This window comes from Orbicella faveolata, unplaced genomic scaffold (genome assembly GCF_042242905.1).
Source record: "Orbicella faveolata isolate gen_17 unplaced genomic scaffold, um_ofav_v1 contig_4, whole genome shotgun sequence".
Lineage (NCBI taxonomy): Eukaryota > Metazoa > Cnidaria > Anthozoa > Scleractinia > Merulinidae > Orbicella > Orbicella faveolata.
In genome coordinates this window covers 9742005-9763418 of record NW_028301569.1, presented here as the reverse complement: position 1 = coordinate 9763418, position 21414 = coordinate 9742005, and the positions used below count along the sequence as shown (strand labels likewise).

Sequence of the window (21414 nt, the reverse complement as noted above, 5' to 3'; positions counted from 1 at the left end):
TCAATCGTAATAATTATCGAATTATATACGGGTAAGCAAGCAACTCAGTTCGGACTTCCTTGCAACGTTTATTAAAAAAAAAGAAATAAATTTTATATTCTGTCAAACCTTTTGTTACTATTATCATTATATTTTTTACATGTCGTGAATTTGTTAAATTAATAATATTATTATCCTGTCACACTCTAATCGGCTTAATGATCCACAAACAGGATCATATATACTGTACTTTTGTCGTTTCTTCTTAAAATTCCCAAAGTTATACAATACACTACATTTCAAAACAATAACCGAAAGCTACTCATTCGCATTTGTAATAAAGATTTTTGGCGTTGTTGACAATTAACAGTAAATATGATATCTAATTGTTAGGAATTACACTGAATGTAATAAACATGTACAATCATGTTGTCGGAATCGACAAACAAAACTCCGAAAAGCCGAATGCAAATGAAGATCAATTTTCTCTACGTCCAGGCCATTGCATGTATTTATTTAGAAGTAAATTTTAGCTCCGAAAGCAAATCGTCAGCAAAGAAACAAAACAAGGACTAGACAGTCGAGCTGTTCTTTCAATGATGTATCACTGTCTAGAGAGGATGGGTAGGGATCCCCGCAACCTCGTTCCCAAGGTCTCACGTGGGAATCCGGCGGAAAGAATCAAAAGCTCAAGAGCTAAACATCATGAGCTGAAGGTACAATTCAACTTTCAAAGCTAGCAAAAAGAAATTAAAACGAAACAAATCCTATTATTTTATTTTATTTTCATTTTATTATTTTTTTCTTGACCCGTTATCAGAAACTAAGACGATATTACGATTGAAATTAATCACAGCAGCTGTAGATCAGATCAGCCATGTAAAGGAACTAATTAAGAACATAAGTATATCCGTTGAACTACATTTAATTTAATGTTCCTCTATATTCCGAAAACATACAGTTTAAAATAAGCAGTTGATCTTGACGAATTCACAGAGGACAAAAATCTGAGGCGAACATGTGTTATCATCAGAGGTTAATTGTTATTTGTGAGGTTTTAGCCGAAAAGCGAGAAATAAATCCAGTATACTATATTGAATGTGATAAAAGACAGCGGAAATAAAACTCGGGAAGCTTTGTCAAGGTAGTCAGCGGTAGTTCCTCTTTTGTCGTGGCCAACAAAGTCCACAGTCGCATCATCTATCACAGATTTGTCCGCTTTACTTGCTAGGTTAACCATTTCAAGGTCGTCATCTTCAAAACCAGTACTCGCAGTTTTGGAGGAACCATTGTGCCCAGCGATTGATTGGTGAGATCTTTTGTCCTTTTTAAGACGAATGGCTCCTTTTATGGACGAGGAAATTCTTTTTGAGAGAGAGACTTCGTTGACCTGAAAGTAGAAACCGAAGAAGATGGTCACTCCCTTACGTTCTAAATGTATGAGCTCGGGATGTACCCCTGGTTTCTATAACATTAAGGGGATTAGTGCATTGCTAGATCCCGTGGGTGGTATGTTCATAACTTCATGGCAGTTTACTCCCACCAACATTATACACAATGAAACTAATTGTTTCCCAAGGGACCAAAGATTAAGTGTTTTGCTACAAAGATGGAGGTTAGTGTAACGTTATAAGACGAGGAGAAGTCAAGGTAATTATGGTTAGTGGGGAAGAAAGCTATAAAATTGATTTTTTTTGTTGTTGTTACCCTCTGGAAATATTTAGTTTGAGGGTGCGTTCCTTTGGGGTGATCTGGATCGGGGTCAGTGATCCAAGATCTGTATGGATCATGGTGCATCAAAAGAACCGACGAATCCATTCTGGTCATGGATTCATCGGTTTCTTTGATGCACCATGATCCATACAGATCTTGGATCACTGATCCTGATCCAGACCACCCCAAAGGAACGCAGCCTTAGTCATTGCCAGGTGACCATAAATCAACCAATGAAAGCGCGCGTTAGATTTAACTAAACTCCAGCTATATATAACAACTTGATATGTTGCCCTATCAAGAGTGTGCTTTTACACCTTGTACTTCTGGGTGGAGAGGGTCGAGGCGAATAATCAGAAAGTAGATCCAAATTGATCAATTAAAAAAGCACGCAAAGCGAGTATACCCCATCTATATTTTGCACCAAGAGGTACTGTAGGTTACTGCAAAGACGGTCCACAGCATTTTTAAACATACCTTGCATTTTATTCGTTTCTTATCTTCAGCAGCCCTGAGATTCAAAATGAACACGATCATACATTCCACTAAGGACATGAACACAAAACTGAACGACACCAGCAGATACCAGTCAAGAGCCTTTGGGTAGCTGACTTTAGGCAAGTTGCCATTGAGAGATCCAAGGAGAAACATGATGGTCAAAATGGTGGTGATTCCAAGAGCCATTCTGTCTCCCATGTCATCTTTGTCCATCCAGAAGACAATCCAGCTCAGTGCCACGACAAAAATGTCTGGAGAGTAAACTTGAATGAGGTAGTAACCGACTCGTCTTTTAAAGAAGAAAGTCAGAGTGACTGTGGAGTAGTTTCCTGGAAAAAAAAAAAAAAAGAAAAGGGATTAATGCACGAAAATGAAGACATATTTGGTCGTTTTAGGCAAGAGAAGGGTTTTGGTTCATCTCAGGTTTACTAAGTAGGCATCAATACATGTCCAAAAAGTCTCATTAAGGAGTTTTACAAAGAGAAAGATCAAGCCTTAACTCTTTGCTATTTATATGACCGGATTTACGAAGACAATGTTAAAGAATTCGAACCCTGCTACTGAAAACTTAAACTTAAGCGTGTCTTTTCTCTCTAGAGAATGTCAGTGTTTTTTCCTCCACTCTCTTATCTTCCTTTTCTTGCTCTTCTTTTTACTTTAGGAGTCATGAAATCAAAGTGCAAATGTGATAGTAGAAGATGAACATATGAAGGAATGAGACTTTTTTAAAATTTGTTTAAAGTGCAAACATTTTCGAGGAAGATCGAATGACATAACTTAGCCTGTAGAAAGGAAGGAACAAAAGAGAGAAGGATAAGGAAGACGAAATGGAGGAAACATAGGAGGAAAAAAGGAAGGAAGGGAAAGGAAAAATAAAAGGAAAAGAAAGGTAAGGAGCAGAAGGGATGGAGGGATAGCTGGAGAAAAAGAGGGAGTTGAGAGTAATTGAGAAGGGGAGTTTAACTGTGCTCACCTATGTCGAAGACGTCTGTATCCGAAGACAACTCTGCGCCTTTGTACTCAAACTGAGCCATCTGTTTTGATCCAACTCTTATATCAGTCGCGTTCCATTTAAAAACAATATCCTCCTTGGTATAACTATCTGTATTAATGAAAAGTAGATAACATAATACTAAATGACCAGCAGCTGTTAATATGGAGAAGACGTTTTGCATAGCAGATTAAAACGCATGGAAAACAGAGGAAATGTTATTGTTTTGCTTTTTCCATTAGCGGTGTTCGTTTTGGTTGTCGCGTTTATATCGCAGAAATGTCCAGAGAAATATTAATTCTAGAGTACATTTATCCTGTTGTTTTGAGGATGAATAACAAGTTGCATCTTTAACATGCCCAGCAAGTTGAACTTGGGGACTGTCCGAATGATTTCATATATTTTTCGTGTTGTTCTTCTGGAGACGTGAAGAACATTGAGTGTTGATTGTACCAAACAGACCAACCGTTGGAATACTGCGAACTTTGATAGGTGTCTGTGATTTAGACAAAGACACTTACAACTTCCAAACTTGAGATAGCAGGCCTGTGAATCATGAGGAAAACTCCGAAGATCCATGTTACAAGAAGCAAGCAGAGTTACGCTGTCAAAGAACAACAACAAAAAAAGAGCATTGTGATTAGCCAGTACTTACATTAAGGCTTACTGTAACTCACATTTTTATCGAAAATAAGAGCTAAAACCAATTGTTAAAGAATTCCCCCCACCCCCACCTCCCAGGAAAAAAAATGTTTGATGGATATGTTGCGACAGACTCGCATTCCAGACGGGCAGAGATTTAACCTTACTGTAAGTCACTACATGTTTCAGAAACTTGAGTTAAAACGTGGTACCAGTGCTAGTTAGGCATCGTTCAGACTAGCTCTTGATCTGATTGATCGAACTCGATTTCTGGGTTTAAACTTCATACACCACCGTGAGTGTATTGGAAGAAAGGCATAACTTCGTCGCTATAATTTTGTTATCACCCACATGGCTAGTATCATGCAGTCTATAGATGTTTGCTTCAAAACATAGTACATACCCTTTGCTGTAAAGTATATCTCCACTTGGTTTGATGCTGACGCTACTATGCGTTTCAGAATCTGGCATCATCATGTTAGATTCCCGCGCGTTGTAACAGTAGGGATCTGGAACCCATATGTTCTGGATATCAGCTCCTTTTAAGACGAGAGTGCGGTTGAGCTTTCCGGCAAGTCGAGAATCTTTCCATTTTTGATAAAAATAGGTATAAACTCTGTACTCCTGGCGATTAAAAACAAAATTATTTCTTTAAAAAAAACAATATCCCACTCATGACAGCCTTTCATACAATACTAGTCCATCACTTAAGTTTGATAGATTTACAGTCTATTCTAACACGGACAAAACATCAGTTAAGCTACGTCATCTTTATATCAGTTATATCCGACGTGAAGACGTTATTCATCGAGGGCAAAATTGCTCCTTAAAAAAAATGGCTAGCTGTACTACTTATATCCATTAACAAAACATATCACGAGCTAAATTTAAGTGAATGTTAGCATTAGTAGGTAAATGTCTAGTCCAAGAGTAAAATGTGTTTTAAATCTTAGTTTTTTTTAGAATCAATATATACAAAACTTCAGTATCGTCACAACAACAATATAATTCTCACCATATTTGCTTCTTGTATGTTTCCAAACGATTCCACGTATAGATCTGCGAAGATGGTCGTCGCTTGTCCCTCATCTACCGAAAAAAGATAAAAAAAGAGTACAATTTCACATTGATTTTTTTATATGGATTTCTCTTTTTTTTTTTCTGATAAACAAGGAAACGCAATACATATAGCTCCCTAATGAAGGTAACGTCTGCATACGAGCCAAGTGGCCCATCAGGCCGGAGCTTATCCTAGTTTCTATAGCATGCATGAAGCGACTAGGAGTATTACCACTCCCCCCTGGATGGGATGCTAGTCCATCGCAGGGTTACCCACAGCATTAACCTCGCCGGTACCCATTTGTACACCTGGTCGGAGAGAGGCACTGTGAGAGTAATGTTTCTTAGCCAAGAACACAACACAATGTCCCCGGCCAGGGCTCGATCGTGAACCTGGACCGTTCGATCCGGAGTCGAGCGCACTAACCATGAAGCCACTGCGCCTCCAAGCTCCATAATGAAACTAATAGATAATTCATCTGCCGGCGAAGGCCACTGCTTTTTGTTTTTTTTTCTTTTCACTAGCTCTGAACATGATTAGTCCGAATATAAGGTGAATATCGTGTATTGTTTAACAGCACTTACCAAAATCTGGTCGTACTGCTTTGTCATAGCCAGCGAAAAATTTTTTTATCACATCAGCGTCGCAACTGACCCTGTAAAGAATAACACACAAATTAAAATGTGCTGTATTTTGTTTCTCCCCCCGGAAAAGTCAACAAGGGCCACGAAAGGAAGTGAATACGTTTCTACCTAGTAAAATGTACTTACGATCTTGACCAGGCCACTAGTAACATAAGTAGCAAATAAATCTTTATGAAGAATCCTTGTCTCATTTTCCTACTAGAAAACACATAAAAAGGCGTATTTTTACATTAAGTCGTAAATTATTTCAAGGCCACGTTCTGTAGCACTTAGGCCTACAGTCACCAATTGTAATTTTAAAATATGTATACTGCTGGTCGCATTTTGTAATACCATTTTCTCTTGCTGTCGAAAACTGTGACACTACTTGTCATATATTTGAGCTACAAACCAATCGGAATTTTTAATAACACTTTGTTGCAATTTGTAGTAATTCGACTCGGCGTATATTGTAATGACACATGTCTCGTTTTACACCAATTTTTGCAGTAACTTGTAAAATTGCCCACAAATACTTTCCGTTGGTGTCATCTTCATGTCTTGTTTCGTTTTCTCTTCCAATCCGTTAATCAAAAACAAAGTTCTACGGGTTTTTTCCAGTCCGGTCCATTGATCATGATGAAAAATGTTCAATCATCGTATAAATGGAAGGGGAGCCAAATGTGACGAAAGACTAATTAAAGATTTTTTTACAAAGCGAAAAAAGCCTGTGGTTTATTAAATCATGTTTGAAACCATTTACTTTATTACAAATAGCGACGACGTGTTACAAAACGCGAAATTAATATATTATTGCTCTTTTCAATGACAGTACGAGTGTTACCTAGTATGTTTTTGAATTATTATTATTATCATTATTATTATTGTTGTTGTTATTGTTATTATTACTATTATTATTATTATCATTATTACTATTATTATTTAACTGAGTATTGCCTACTTTCCATTGTAACCAGCTGCAAGCCAAGCCAGTCGAAGCTGCTCAGTTGTTAAAGCAATTGAGTGATAACAGCATTGCGTCAGTTTCCAAATTTGGTAGAAAGGGTTTCCATATATGGTAACTGTGACAGTTACAGTAGCAATTTGTCAAAAACCAGATGGCGGACATTTCTATTGGCGGTCAGTCACAGGGTGTAGATGAACATGAAGTCGACATTTCAACGCAATTCTCCGACGAAAGTTCATATGTACATTTACAAAACTACGCATGTTAAACCAAAAACCCATGGTGTGTTTGCAACTCGTTTGTAGATCAGTCGGATCATAAGTGAAGCCAGACAGGTAAAATATATTTGCCTTATTAAATTGTTATAGACAGTATGATAGCAAGAATACATACATATTTTATTTACAGAAATATCCTTGCTATTTGACGATAATACCACGTAATGTTATCCCTTAACGGCTCGCGCTATTTTGATCTAACAATTTTAACATTCAAACGTGGTCATTATTCCAAAACATCACTACAGACATATATATATTATTTACCTTATGACGTAGAATGTCAGAATGGCTTAGCGGCAGTCGGATATCAGTCCGGTGGCCCTTCTACCGACAAAGAAGGTCGAAGAAAATCGTCTGTCGATATTTCGGCCACGAAATTTCGAGTTTGCTTTTAATAAAGCAACGCGCTCCATGAGTAATTATTAAATACCCCCTACGTGATATCTTCTGGTGTCTGCATATTGACGTATACTTTGAATTGTTTTACGGTGGATAACTGATGCTTCCACCGTACACAGGGAAATTGTTTATTCATGAATGATATGTATCGATGAGTATGTAAATGTTCAAAACATAATTATTATCGCCAAGAACACTCTGTTACAGCTTCCCAGAATATTACGGCCGGGCGAAATTAAGTTTCCTTGACCTAAATTCCTTAAGATAACAAAAAAGGGTTTTTCCCAACTTAGCAGCTAAGTCTTTATAAAAGCGTAATTGGTCTTAAGAGGCCTAAAATCGACAGAATCGACGTGAAATTGATGATCATTGCAACTGATTACTGAAACACCGTGAGATAGTTTTCCAAATTCAACTCTCTATTTTTGCCACCGCGGTTCTGATCTACTCTTTAATTTATCAACTTCAAGTTGGCGATAAGCAAAGTGTTTCATCTGCCCGTCGAAACAGCACAACAGCTTCTGCGAAACCAGACGTGTTTGTTTATAGAATTATGATTATAGCTCGTTTTATTGTTATATAGAAAATCACTCTTCCGCCTGAAAGAGCTCAGTATGGACTAACAAGTGACATTTTCCTCTGAATGCCTATTGACGTTGTTAAATGGAAAACGGCTACGGAGCTTCGTTTATAGACCTGATGGCTACGATGGAATGTAAATGAATCATTATGGCGAGCAATGAACTACATAACTAACAGAAATCAACCGAGCAGATAACGCAACGTGATCATCAGTTAACATCCAAATCACACAGCTGTAAGTCAAACACAAAGTAGGACCAGGCGTAACACTTCCACAACCCAAAGACAAGAGTTATTAAGCTCACAAACGAACCCCCGTGACCGCGTCAAACTTTAAGAACACTATTACGTGTTTACTTTCAGTGATTTGCATGTCTGTTCATGTGCTCTCAAATTGTTCTCCACACTGTCGAAGTACTGCTCATGAAGTAAGTGTTTGATTTCTTAGTTTAGTTTTGAGTCTTTGGACAAGCAGTTGACGCTATATATAATAACATCAGGAATTCTGTGCGTTTCTTAATGCTTTATCAAAGGGATGGAAGAGTCCAAGGACTCCAAGGACCACATATATATACAATGATGAACAATGAGGTTAAACGAAACCTTTGCACACAGTTTACTCCAGCGGAAAAAATGTCAACTTTGTAGTATAAGCTAAAACAGAATATCTTAATATAACAAGACAACTTCTAAAGAAATGCACTTACATTATTAACAGGCGCTAGTGCTTGGCAAAGGTTCCAACGGCTCAAGATAATTGCTTGCTGATATGAAACAAAAACTTCCAATTGTCTGCCGCACGACGACAAAACACTGTCAACTTAGCTTAAAATAACTTTACTTTCAGCTTGAATGACAATTAGCAAAATAAATTATGCACAAACCTGTTGCGGGACCATGAAGAAAGCTGCCAACAAATCTCTTTAACTAACTTTAATTTTGACCGACAATGGGTTAATTTTGATATATTTAAATTCTAACTCGGTTCCGAAGCTAATGGGAATAAAACAAAAGAAATCGAATCGAAGATCTACTGTATGAGGGATGAATAATTAATTTCTTTTGTTTTATTCCCCTGAACCTCCGAGCCAAGTTCAAATTTTAATATATCGAAATTGCCTTGGCTCCCTTAGCAAGAAGAGTCGTTAGTACTGATGTACAGCTTCACAAACTGAAGCAAGATGAATTAAACCCTGTTCAGTGATTGGCTAACCGAGCGGGTGAGATGGGGCTATCTTCCACCATTCGGGATTTCGCACTGCCAGTTTCTCGCCAGAAAAAAAAAAAAAATGAGCACATGGAGCAAGCTTTTTTCGTTCAAGCTGCATGCATATTAATCTGCTTCTTCTTGCATGTTTCTGGACCTCGATTACGTTTGTCCCCTGATATAAAGACTATAAACGAAAAACTTAAAAATACTTTTCTAGCATCCACTTTTCAGCCATCTTGACCTCACGCTTGCTTAGTAGCCCTACTAAATACTTGTTAATCGAGAGTGAGGTCTTTACGGGAAAATGTTTAACTGAGGTCTTGCTGTATCCAACTCTCGCTTTCTTCTCGAAATTTTATTAAAACTCGTAATCAAATTGTTGCAGCTTCGGAAAAAAAATGTGACAATCTTATGAACCATGGGCTCTTTGCTACCTTATGACTATCCAATCTCTCACTCAAAAATTCGTTTCTTTTCTAAATGTTGCGGAAATCAATAGAAAATAACCTCCATTTAGTACGACAGTATGCTCGGATATTTGTCCGCAGACATGATCTGTTCCGAGAACGCCTCGAGGAAAACTGTGAGCTTAGAGGAACAGATAGTGTCCAGGGACAAATATCTGAGTATATTCTCGTACCAAATTCAGGCTACTCTGGGCCACATTTTGGTCTTGTCACCTTAATATGTAAGTTTCGCGCTCTGGCACATGCAACTGAAAGCAATTTCTAGCCAGTAACTGTGAAATAAACCCAGTATGCAACGTTGAAAACGATGAATAACAAAGGAAATAAAACTCGTAACTCTTTGCGGAAATCAAATGTCACAGATTATGAACTAATCCACTGAATATGTAGCAGACTGGCACTCGCAACCATAAGCAATTTATGAATAACAAAGGAAATAAAACTCGTAACTCTTTGCGGAAATCAAATGTCTCAGATTATGAACTAATCCACTGAATATGGAGCAGACTGGTACTCGCAACCATAAGCAATTTTCAGCCAGCAACGCTAAAATAAATCCAGTATACAACGTTGAAAACGACGAACGACAAGGGAAATAAAACTTGTGATGCCTTGTCTGTGTATTCAGCTGCCATTTCTTTTTTGCTCGTTCCAATGAACTCTTCAATCGCCGCATCATCCACGACTGATTTGTTTGCTTTGCTGGCTTGTTCCACCATTTCAAGATCATCATCTTCGAAGTTCGTGTTCGTAACGACATGGCCGTTTGCTTTTGGAGAGTGTCCTTCCTTGTTGGTACTAATAACAGATTTTAAAGACTGGGAAATCTTTTTGGAGATGGGGATCTGGTTGACCTAAAATGAAAATCAAACGATACAGGGTTATCTTTTTTAATTATTTAAGAAATAGAAAAAATATCGTGTTTCTATGCCGTTCTCTGATTGGCTACGTTACTCACTATCTATTCTGTGATAGATAGTGAGTAGCGTAGCAGTGTGCGCTTTTTAACAAAATGACGGCCGCTTCTTTGCGCTTTCGAGGTGTCTGTGAAGAGGTTTTGAACGACTAGTAGATTTATACTAAAACAGTTAGGTTAATCGCTCTCGATTTCTATCCGTGATGGCTGACTCGGGCTGCGTCCTAGCCTCGTCAACTATCGCGCGATAGAAATCTCGAGCACATAATCTAATTGCTCAATAGAAACACGATTTTTAACAAATCAGCGCGAGTATTTTTGTAGGGCTGTTTTTATTATCTTTTATAACACACAAAAAATGGAACTTGAAACTTAATATAGAAAAAAGCTGACAATGGCACCGAAAAGATAGTATGTAGAGTTGGTTATTTCGCTGTCAAGGGAAGTAGCTGGAAGTTATAAATTACGCCCTTGAAAGTTGCATTCATTTTTCGGATTGAATTAAATTAGGTTAGGAGTAAAACGAACGAAAGAACCAAACAACGAATAAACCAAACAACGAAAGAACCAACGAACCAACAAAAGAACGAACCAACCAACGAAAGAACGAAAGAACCGACGAACCAACCAACCAACCAACCAACCAACGAAAGAACGAACGAACCAAAGAACCAACGAACCAACGAACCAACGAACCAACGAACCAACGAACCAACGAACCAACGAACCAACGAACCAACGAACCAGCGAACCAACGAACCAACGAACCAAACAACGAAAGAACCAACCAACCAACCAACCAACGAAAGAACGAACGAACCAAAGAACCAACGAACCAACGAATCAACGAATCAACGAATCAACGAACCAGCCAACGAAAGAACCAACGAACCAACGAACCAACGAACCAACGAACCAACGAACCAACCAACGAAAGAACGAACGAACCAATGAACCAACCAACCAACCAACCAACCAACCAACCAACGAAAGGACCAACGAACCAACGAACCAAGAACTTATATAACCTAACTAACTAATCGCGTTTTCTCGCGTGTACGAGTTGGGACGCAAAGTAATCTGCGGAAGAGCGTGTGCCTCTGTTTCAAACATACCTTGCATTTGATTTGTTCCTTGTCCCCATTGGCGCTTAAATTCAAACAAAACACGATCATACATTCCACTAGCGAGAGAAACACGAACGCAAATGACATCAACAGGTACCAGTCCAGCGCTTTTGGGTAGCTGACCTTTGGGAGAGTTCCATTCAGAGAACCGAGAAGAAACATAATGGTTAAGATGGTGGTGATTCCCAGCGCCATTCTGTTGCCCATGTCATCTTTATCCATCCAGAAAACTATCCAGCTTAGCGCCACGACAAAGATGTCTGGAAAGTAGACTTGAATGAGGTAATAACCTATTCGTCTTTGGAAGGAAAAGGTTACGGTAATGGTTGAGAAGTTTCCTAAAAGAAAACAACACGGTTAAAGAGGTTATTATAAATATTTGCTTTTTAAACATTTTGTGTTTACTAAACCAAGTATTCTCTAGTTCTTGGGCTTGTTTTTCTGTGCAGTGCTCCCCCTAAACTTCAATTCGTTGCAATGGCCACTGTAGATTTGCCTTTTTGGGGTGTGTTCCTTTGGCGTGATCTGTATCAGGATCAGTGATCCACGATCAATCAGATCATGGTACCTCAAAGAAACCAATGAATTCACTCTGGTCACGGATTCAGTGGTTCCTTTGATGCACCATGATCCGAGTGATCTTGGATCACTGATCCTGATCCAGATCACGCTAAAAGAACGCATCCTTCTCTTTCATGATATATAATTTTACGTGCAAACGCGCTGTTTCTGATCATAGTGGGAGAATAGTATTGAAAATATTGAAAGATAAATAAATGGAAGAAGGTAGGGGGGAGAGGAGGAGGACGGGAAGAAGCAAGGGAGGGGTAGGTGGAGCTAAGGAGAGAGGGGTTGAGAGCTGGAACGAGCGTAAGTATTAAGATTTGTTACCTATGGTGAAGACGTCTTCATCTGAAGACAACTTTGCGCCTTTGTACTCAAACTGAGCCATTTCGTCTGTTCCTACACTGACATCTGTAGCGTTCCATTTAAATACGATGTCCTCGGTGGTGTAACTATCTGTATGTAAAACAGGAACAAAAGTTAAGCTAACATTAAGGATTACTAAAGGCGTTTCTTACTTAGTTTTGATTTTCTTTTTATTTAAAAAATATTTCTTTCCCAAGAGCTCATTGTGCTTATCTAGGGGTCTACGCCTTGTTGTAATGATTATTGATCAACTCAGTGCATGTACATTTGTCTGCACTGTTCTGTGTTTGTTGAGCCTGATAATAAAGGGAAGTTATTAGGTTATACATGTTTAACATGCCCAACAACGACCACCTCGTTATTTTGGCCTCTTTATTCTGGCCCGAAGAAAAGCTCAGTCAGTCATTTTCTAATTCAAAGACCCCCCCCATTTAATACGGCCAGATTTTTTGGCCCGTTGGTGACCGGATTAACGGGGTTCTACTATATTTCATTATTACAATGTTATTATGAGGCGCTATAGATCTGAACAAAATTAATTATGTTATTTAAATTTCTCTTTTGTGAAATTTTCTGACGTAATAAGACTAGTTTTTGACAAGTAATAATTTTGTTAATCCTCAAGTTAGTCAATAATCTTGTTTTTCAGACTGATTTGAGATTTAAGGATTTTGACGCATCTGCATTCAATTTTTTGGACTTTTTTGGTTTTTATTTTCATTTTGTGAACTTAAGTTTTTCATTTCTGTTTGAAATATATCTGTGCGCTCAGTACTTACAACTTCCAAACTTGAGATGGCATTCCTGTGAATCATGTGGAAAGCTCCGAAGATTCATGATGCATGAAGCGAGCAGAGTTACCCTATTCGAAGTAAAGAACACAAACAATGTAAAAATAAATAACAATGACACTACTTGTTCTCATCTATGAGCGATGTTAGCTTGGTGAATTTATTTGTAGTCCAAAGCCACAAATGAAGACATTTTTAAGCCAAAAAATAAAGAATGATTCTCCTTGAAGGCATCGCGCCCGCAATCTTGCTTCATCAGTGAATTGACCACGAATTGAACTTGCCTTCAATGATCATGAAGGCGCATTTTGGCGAGCGAACGCATTTTGATCAATTAAGCAAGAGCCATCTTGAATTCAAACTCAGAAGAGGCTTGGGGAGATACGAAAAGGCGTCCTAGGGGGGGGGGGGGGGGGGAGGGAGAAGATAGTCTAAAAGAGGAGCTTACACCCTCCTCACCCACATTTGCTAAGCTAACAAGATAGCAAATCTACTCGACCGCGAGCTAATACCGCTAATTGGTGAACATTGTTTGGAAAACACCTGCACTTTACCGGGCTACGGGAGAACCAATCAAGTTGGTGGATTTCCATTACCGCAGCTTGACTATTAAATTATGGCGAAATCTTCTTCATCAAAACACGAAGTGACGCGTCGCAGATGACCATAAAGTGAACACGATGGACGGCATGTTTTTTATACTAAGAACCAAATTGAGAGCTAAGTACTTAAAACCGGGATTAGTTAAAGAGAACCAGTAAGTATATTAAGAAAGCAAGCTATATTCCTCTACCACTCCATTTCGTGCCAAAGCTTTTGACAGTTCTTGTCAACATGACGTCATGGCTTCCTAGTCTTGACAGTTATTGATAAACTTCATTTATTGACACTTCACATACCCTTTGCTGTAGAGTACGTCTCCAGTAGATTTGATGCTGACAGAACTATGGACTTCTTCGTCTGGCATCATCATGTTAGATTCCCGCGCGTTGTAACAGTAGGGATCTGGGACCCAGATGTTCTCGATTTCACCTCCTTTTATGGTGAGGGTGCGGTTGAGCTTTCCAGCAAGACGTGAATCCGTCCATCTTTGGCGAAAGTAAGTGTAGGCTTTATATTCCTGTTAACAAAATAAACGTCAGTGATTGAGTTGCGTTTTACAAACTACGAGGCCGCGACAACCGAAAGTGGCGGCTTCCGATTGAAAAGCGCTGCGAAACTTAAAACTGATAAGCCAGATTAATTGCCACCACTGGCAAACGCCGTCTATACGAAGCTATATGCTAGGTTAAAAAAGAACAAAATAGACATATTAATGTTTTGTAAGACTACCTGTATCTAAATCAAAGAAGTGAACAAAGTTTTCGCACCATATTTGCTTCTTCGATGTTTCCAAAGGACTCCACATATATGTCTGCCATAATGATTGTAGGCTTCCCCTGATCTAATGAGAAAAAAGAAATGCTAAATCAATAAAATTCGTCGTGGTTGTCGCTCCATAGTTACTTACGTTACAAATGAAGAGCTTTCGTCTTCGGGTTTAAAAAGAGGTAAATAACATACAGGCGGCGTTCGATATACGTCTCTGAAATGAAAGAAAAATTCATGTCTCCGGGATTAGAATTTTTCTTTCATTTCAGAGACGTATGTCAAAGGCCGCCTGTAAGTTATTTACATCTTTCTATCATTGTTTCTAACGCTTTTCTGGCTCAAATAGTTTCGATTCTCCTTGTCATCGGGTTTAACTTTTAACTTTTAGGAGGGGTGTAAAAGAGTTCATGAGTTATATGCCGCAAACTCCTCATTTTCCTTTGAAGCCCTCATTTTGATCTGAAGCTTGTCTACTACATTTCAGAGCGTAGGCCATTGACAAAACACCTCCAATCAACTCTATTCCTGGCCAAGCGTTCCATCTGCGTCCAAGCCGAGAAGCCATCCAACTGGATAGGGCATTCTATATCCCTACTTCACCTGTTACGCGGCCTCCTTCTCGCCTCCCTCTCTGTCAGCTACCTTGCGGATTCCACTAGCCATAGGGCTTGCCTAGCCCTTATCAACTTAGTGAAAAAAGTTATTTTTGTTTTTATAGATAAATCTCCTTCACTTACCAAAATCAGGGCGTACTGCTTTGTCATAGTCAGTAAAGAATTTCGTTACTACATCCTCTTCACAAACGACTCTGAAATAATAAATGCGCCTGCTTAGGCTAGAATACACGGTGTAGCATCGTGCGTAAGTTCACACTCAGTGTGTAACCTGCAATATAAGACCCCTGCCTGTAGCAGAGCAGGAATAAATAAACAATAGCCTCCCTTTGCCGTGGAAATATGCTCAGATAATTTTCCGCGACATTATCTGTTCCGAGAAGCGAACAGTTATCCGAGAGCGTAGCTCAAGGAAAACTGTGACGTTCGAGGAACAGTTAATGTCCAAGGACAAATATCCGTGCATATTTTTGCGCCAAAAACAGGCTATTACGTTTACTATATTCTTCAAATACCTTTCGCAACATGCACAGTTTTGAAAATTGGGGAATATCCTCGGATATTCCCCAATTTTAGTTTGGACCAATTACGCGCGAGCGAAAATATTTGATTGATTATAACGCTTACTATTTCTAACATTTTGTGCAATACAATACACGTGTGTCTGCTGTGAAAAGAATTACGTGTAAACAGTTTCAACGTATGTCCCCTTCCTGCGACCTTGAACAAAACAGTTTCAAAATGTGTGCCCTGCCTGTAACATCACTAAAAACAGTTATAACACGTGTTAACTACCTGTTGTTGACTAGTTTGAACGTGTTTCCACTATATGGAAAATTGCGCATAACAGTTTAACTTTTTGTTCATTGCGTACAACATGGGGCTCAACAGTGTTAACTTTTGTTTGATTTGTTTAGTACATTATCTGCCAAACGTTGCGTATAACAGCTTCAATATTTGCCCACTTTCTGTAATGACGTGTGCACAAATTTTAAAGTCGATGTGACCACTGATCTGCAACGCTGTGCCCAGTGGTGTAGAACACATTTTATTTCAAATCACAGCACTGCTTCTTTCTTCAAGACAACTGCAAATTCTGAAGAGCTGTAGTTAATGTAGTTTTGGCTGCTTGACCTGACTATACCTTTACTACTTTCAAGTCTCTCTATACCTCAAAATTTGCCTGTCTCGATAACAATTTTGCTTGAAATATAGTGCAGCTTGTGGTCACGTCGACTAAATTTTTTTCGCTAGATGCTGTATGTGTTGTTGTGAGTGTCATGCTTGAATTAAAGCACAAATGTTTATCAATATAAGTGACTATATATACCGGTATAGATCGATATTTCATCATCCTCAGTAGTGAAGCGGAAGCTGTCTCAACTACTTACAATCTCGAAGAGGCCAAGAGCAGCAACACTGACAAATACATCCTCGTAAACGTCGACAGCCCGTTAACTGCTTGCATGTTTCTGTAACATTGCATGTGAACAAAGAACTATCACAATTGTAGAGGTAATCGTAAAGTTTAACTCATAACGTGATATTTCTGGCAGATTACAATCGCGTTATGGTTATCCGGGGAGCGCGAAATTCCCTGCAGTCCGCGAACGCACACAAATCCCGCCTGTTGTTTTACATTTAACACCAGATAGAAATCTCTCTGCTTTTGTTTTCAATACAGCTAGTGCCTGATTGCGGTGTCATAAGCTTCAGGATTAAGCGTGTGCTATTTATTCAAATAGTTCGTTTATGTGCAAAATTTGCGCCGCTTCGTTCTTGACAAATAAGAAATACTTAAAACAAAAACAAGTCTGTCAAACCCACGCAAATTTTTTAGGAAAATGCAAATAAAGTTGACAAGGCTTGGGGGCATCTTTTTCGTACGTGTAAGACCTAATCAGTATATATATTAAGTTTTCGAGTACTGCCTTACGACCAGTGTTTTTAGGTATGACATTATAGTCATAATTATAGGATCAAATCATGTTCTTGGCGGAAGTTGAAGTTCAAGTGGCAAAATATAGTGGAAAAAGTTTTTTAGGATGAACACAAATTTTCAAGTCGATGAATGTGCGTGTACGAGCGCGTTTTCTATTTGGTAAATAAAGCATAAAGCCCAGATTGGCGAGGGTTGTTGTGATCTTAGCTTTAATTTGCAATCTAAGAGGAAGTTTTTATAGTTTATCATGCTAACTTTCCCAAAGTAGTTCTTTCCGCTGAGTACGAGACCACGCATTCCAATCTACAACGACAGGATCTATGAGTACTGACCGATCGACACGACGGCCAGCCTTTGCGCCGAACAGAAATCTTAGCAAATGCTCAGCAACCCTTGCCCTAATGAGAGCTTTTAAAGAAGTTGTGAAAGTATGTTATAAAAATGTAACTGTACGTTTTTACAGCTAGGTTCGTTTGAGACTGAAACTTACCGTTACAGATCGCGTGAAATCAAGCTTTCTCAAGCAGCCGGTGCTAAATAATATTCCACAACATATTATGGTTATTAAGTGATTTTGCGCGTTTTGCTTCATTTCATTGAGTTGAATAATTTTCTTTGTTATTCTAATATAAGTGGTTCCCCTGGGAAAAGCATAACTTTCACTTTTGATAATACCTGGCTGAGCCTTTGTGATCGCACAGACAACTAAATTCAAACTCTAAGGACCAAGCCGGTATCGCTTGATTGTTAAAGTACGCGCAATTGCTCACGCACACAGCGCCAATTGGGTCTTGGTTGTCGCGAAGCGTAACACTAGTGCAAATTACACATCGAAATTCTGGATTATGATTGACTGAAAGACAATAAGAACTTTTCTCAGAAAATGATATCACGTAAAATGATGACGAAAATTTTGTGCTGAAACTTTGAAAAACGTTTTCTCAAAGGAGAGAAAATGGCTTCACGAAAGATCTTCCGGCACTTCCTCCGCGCGAAGTTTTTCATGTTTATATTATTAATAAGTAATCATACGGTTTTTCTCGTTCAATTTGGAGTTAATTTGCATTTGTGAGTTTTTCAAAAAGCTGAAATTACACTCGCCGAAGCGGCTAGTGCAATTTCAACTTTTTGAAAAACTCACTCGTGCAAATTAATTCCAAATTGAACTCGAAACCGTATGATTACCTATACTAATTATGACAAAAACTAGAGCTAAGCTTTACAAAATGCTATAATATTTACATAATTTGATGTCTGTTAAACCTGTGAAACATGTTTCCGTATCTAATCATGATATCGTGATTACTACAACTAATACTAATACTACTATCATCATCATAACATTAATTAACATACAAATTGGTATATACAAGGTAAAAGTAAGTAAAAGAAATAAACTATTAAAACCTATTTCAACAGTGTTTACATAACGGCTCCCTCCTGGGTTTCAACGTCAATATCGGTATATTACAATTATAATAATAATAATAATAATAATAATAATAATAATAATAAAATAAAACAAACAACTGAATGCGGACAAAAAATATATGAAGTATTCGAGTCTTTCGCCAATTAAGTTTCTTCGCCGTTAGAGTCACTTGGAATGTGAATGAACCGTATTATAAATGACTTGGAAACACCTGACAAATTGAAGCCAGTAGGCAATGACGAATAAAAATAGTTTTATGAGGATGGTCTTAGTCCGGGGGGACTCCCATATAAAAAGTACGGGGGTGCTCATCGTACCTTTATGGGAGTAAAAAAAAAAAGTGGTTTTGGTACCTCAGCCTCAAAAGGTCCACAGCGGAAACTGTTGCGGCACCTTTTGGGATTTCGAGAGAAAGAGTGAAATTTTGTTAACAACGAAAAAAGTCAGCGCGCCCGATATGGGACTTGAATCCTTGACCCTCAGATTAAAAGTCTGATGCTCTACCGACTGAGCTAACCGGGCTCTCATATTTGAGTTGCTCACAAGTAAAAGAAAACTTGTCCTTTCTTCGATGTCTCGATGCTCACTTTAGCCAGTGAGACTTTGTTATTTTAGGGAGACATTAAGTAGACAGCAGCAGTTTTTAACTGACGGTTACATTGACTGTTTGTGTTATACAACTAAAACCAAACTTATTATTCTGGCCTGTCATAAGGACCTTAGTCATTCTAGTAAACCGATCAAAACTCAAAGCAATTTGATGTAGCCGAAGCAAAGCGCGGGAAAACGTGTGGGAGTGTAGTAAATGTAATGAATCAAATCTAATATGGTAAAATCAAACATTTAAAAAAGACGACACAGCGTTTAAATTTGTAAGACATGTTTCGCATACTCAGTGTTCATCTTCAGTTAAAGGAGTATCCGAAACATGTCTTACAAATTTAAACGGTGTGTCGTCTTTTTTAAATATTTGATCTCAATCTTACTGCTACGAAAATTTGGTAATACGGTAAAGAAGTGACGCGCTCTTTTTGGGCAAAATGCTCAGCGTAGTAAGACTAGTACTGCACTGTGACCCGAGAGAATGCGAAATACTCTCGACAGTCATGTGAAAACTGCAAACCAAAAAAGGTGTATAGTTTCACACGCACGGTTGAGAGCTTCATAGAGCTATGTTTATTCAGTTTTAAAATATTTTCATTCTACCATCAAATCCTCGGTAGTATAGTGGTGAGTATCTCCGCCTGTCACGCGGGAGACCGGGGTTCGATTCCCCGCCGGGGAGATCTTTTTTTTTTTTCCTTAAACTTTCTTATTTCGTTACCATCTTGACGGGTAGGTAAAGCGGTTAGACTTTACAGTGTTTGTATGGAAATCGGATGACAAATACTAACCCCCCCCCCCACCCCACCCTTGGTCCTTTCTTTATTCTCTCTGCATCCCCTGTTGGATCCCCGTGCATTTATCTCCTTCCTCCCATTCAAAATCCGTTCCCTATGTTTTCGTATATATTTCCGATCAATTTTCTCTTGTTTCCATGGCGTTCTGACATGCCTTCCCCAGTGCGTCCCGCTGTACAAAACTGCGCATGCGTTTCCCACTAAGTTTACTTTAGGTGCCCTCCTAGGTTTTGTCGCTTGTACTTTTATACCAATTAACGGTTTTTCCGTTCACCACTTTTTTACCATGCCTCACAGTGTTTGCCCTTTTGCATTTGCTATACGCATCGATCCGGCTTACCGAACATTCGTCCATAGCGTTCCAAGTGTATTTGCTACTTGTTCCCCCAATGCTTCTCCACAAAATAGAGCGTTCCCTGTGTAAATTTGTGTTCCCCATTGGTTTCTTTGTGACTTCCCCGCTGACATTACCCATGCATAAGCTGTCTGTTGTCCTTAGTGTTTGCTCTCGATCCTCTGTTATAACTTGCGCTCTTTCTTGCATGTTTTGTCGTGCATTATATCCATTCCTTACGCTTTTGTCCGTTCCGATGTACGTTACCCTATGCCTTCCCCATGGATTATTGGATAGTTCCCTATGACATTTCCCACGAATTGTCTGTAGTTTTCCCTAGGTGCAAATATGAACTTAGTAAATGGCCTAGATTATCATGAATCCCTCATAGCCTGGTGGTTTTTGTCCGGCATTTCGTGCAATAAAAGTACCTTAGCGCAGTTTGGGAGGGCATGGGTTCAACATCCGTCGGAGATTTTAATTCCAACTCATTTTATTGCCTTTAGTCCATGCTAGCTTGTGTCAAACTCATATTGTCTGATCTTTGTGAAACACTGATATTTCTTTTTTACTTGAGCTTATTTATTTAGTGGTAAAACGATTTTAAAGCCTAGCCGGGTCAAACCTGGGTTACTGTAAAAATTCCATCTAGCATTCCTTTCTTCTTGTCAAGTCCGGCAGTTTTTTAAGCTCTCAAAAAGGAGCGTATCGCCTCTTACTAACGAGAGCAAAATAAGCAAGAATCTTTGTAAACATAAGAGGCAACAATGGACTTAAAATTTTTTATAAAGTTATAAGGCTGATCAAAAACCTATTTTTTTTCAAATGTTTTTATCCTGGCTCAGGACAAACCGTCTTCGGCTGTGAAAGTTCAGTTATCCACGTTCTCCGTGCGCTCTGCATTTGCAACACCCCGCTTTCCCCCTGGGTTCCCAGTGAGTTCCTTCCATCCATCCAAAGATACTGTGATGGGGTATTAAAACCGAAAAAAGTGTATTGTTTCACATGCACGGTGGGGAGCTTCATAAGGCTATGTTTATTTAGTTTTAAAATATACTCTTTCCACCATCAGATCCTCGGTAGTATAGTGGTGAGTATCCCCGCCTGTCACGCGGGAGACCGGGGTTCGATTCCCCGCCGGGGAG

General features: G+C 38.8%; 2 protein-coding genes and 2 non-coding genes across 8 annotated transcripts; 2 read left to right on the top strand and 2 right to left on the bottom strand.

The window, feature by feature from the left end:
- Positions 1–48: 48 nt before the first annotated feature.
- Positions 49–9159, bottom strand: LOC110046230 (gamma-aminobutyric acid receptor subunit alpha-6-like). 3 transcript variants are annotated; one of them, XM_020751926.2, is made up of 10 exons: positions 8443–8522; positions 7019–7078; positions 5654–5725; positions 5468–5538; positions 4839–4912; positions 4227–4447; positions 3703–3785; positions 3164–3292; positions 2170–2519; positions 49–1369 (listed from the first exon to the last, which is right to left on the bottom strand). In XM_020751926.2, the coding sequence occupies exons 3-10, from the start codon at positions 5716–5718 to the stop codon at positions 1037–1039; spliced, it is 1326 nt and encodes a 441-aa protein (XP_020607585.1). In that variant the 5' UTR covers positions 5719–5725; positions 7019–7078; positions 8443–8522; the 3' UTR covers positions 49–1036. The 3 variants fall into 3 exon arrangements, with proteins under 3 accessions (XP_020607585.1, XP_020607577.1, XP_020607593.1); XM_020751918.2 differs by lacking the exon at positions 7019–7078 and having other exon boundaries at positions 8443–9159; XM_020751934.2 differs by lacking the exons at positions 5654–5725; positions 7019–7078 and having other exon boundaries at positions 8443–9159.
- A 126-nt stretch (positions 9160–9285) lies between these two features.
- On the bottom strand, positions 9286–17878 carry LOC110046204 (gamma-aminobutyric acid receptor subunit alpha-6-like). Of its 3 annotated transcripts, XM_020751901.2 has the most exons (9): positions 17594–17878; positions 16553–16633; positions 15285–15355; positions 14547–14620; positions 14076–14296; positions 13165–13247; positions 12347–12475; positions 11444–11793; positions 9286–10266 (listed from the first exon to the last, which is right to left on the bottom strand). In XM_020751901.2, exons 2-9 carry the CDS (start codon positions 16627–16629, stop codon positions 9946–9948), a joined length of 1326 nt encoding a protein of 441 aa, XP_020607560.1. In that variant the 5' UTR covers positions 16630–16633; positions 17594–17878; the 3' UTR covers positions 9286–9945. The 3 variants fall into 3 exon arrangements, with proteins under 3 accessions (XP_020607560.1, XP_020607553.1, XP_020607566.1); XM_020751894.2 differs by lacking the exon at positions 17594–17878 and having other exon boundaries at positions 16553–16962; XM_020751907.2 differs by lacking the exons at positions 16553–16633; positions 17594–17878 and adding an exon at positions 16492–16532.
- Positions 17879–19748: 1870 nt separating this feature from the next.
- Positions 19749–19820, top strand: Trnad-guc (transfer RNA aspartic acid (anticodon GUC)). Its single transcript has one exon. It is a non-coding gene; the product is annotated as a tRNA-Asp (tRNA).
- Positions 19821–21342: 1522 nt separating this feature from the next.
- On the top strand, positions 21343–21414 carry Trnad-guc (transfer RNA aspartic acid (anticodon GUC)). The gene has a single exon. It is a non-coding gene; the product is annotated as a tRNA-Asp (tRNA).

Excerpts from the sequence above, each read along its gene's own strand:
- LOC110046230 (XM_020751918.2), bottom strand. The coding sequence starts at position 5,718 with ATGAGACAAGGATTCTTCATAAAGATTTATTTGCTACTTATGTTACTA. Across the intron at positions 5,539-5,653 it reads CTAGTGGCCTGGTCAAGATC|GGTCAGTTGCGACGCTGATG; the intron begins GTAAGTACATTT and ends TATTCTTTACAG. Across the intron at positions 1,370-2,169 it reads AGAAACGAATAAAATGCAAG|GTCAACGAAGTCTCTCTCTC; the intron begins GTATGTTTAAAA and ends TTCTACTTTCAG.
- LOC110046204 (XM_020751894.2), bottom strand. The coding sequence starts at position 16,647 with ATGCAATGTTACAGAAACATGCAAGCAGTTAACGGGCTGTCGACGTTT. Across the intron at positions 14,621-15,284 it reads AGCAGTACGCCCTGATTTTG|ATCAGGGGAAGCCTACAATC; the intron begins GTAAGTGAAGGA and ends TTTTCTCATTAG. Across the intron at positions 12,476-13,164 it reads CCATCTCAAGTTTGGAAGTT|ATAGTTACACCACCGAGGAC; the intron begins GTAAGTACTGAG and ends TTTTACATACAG.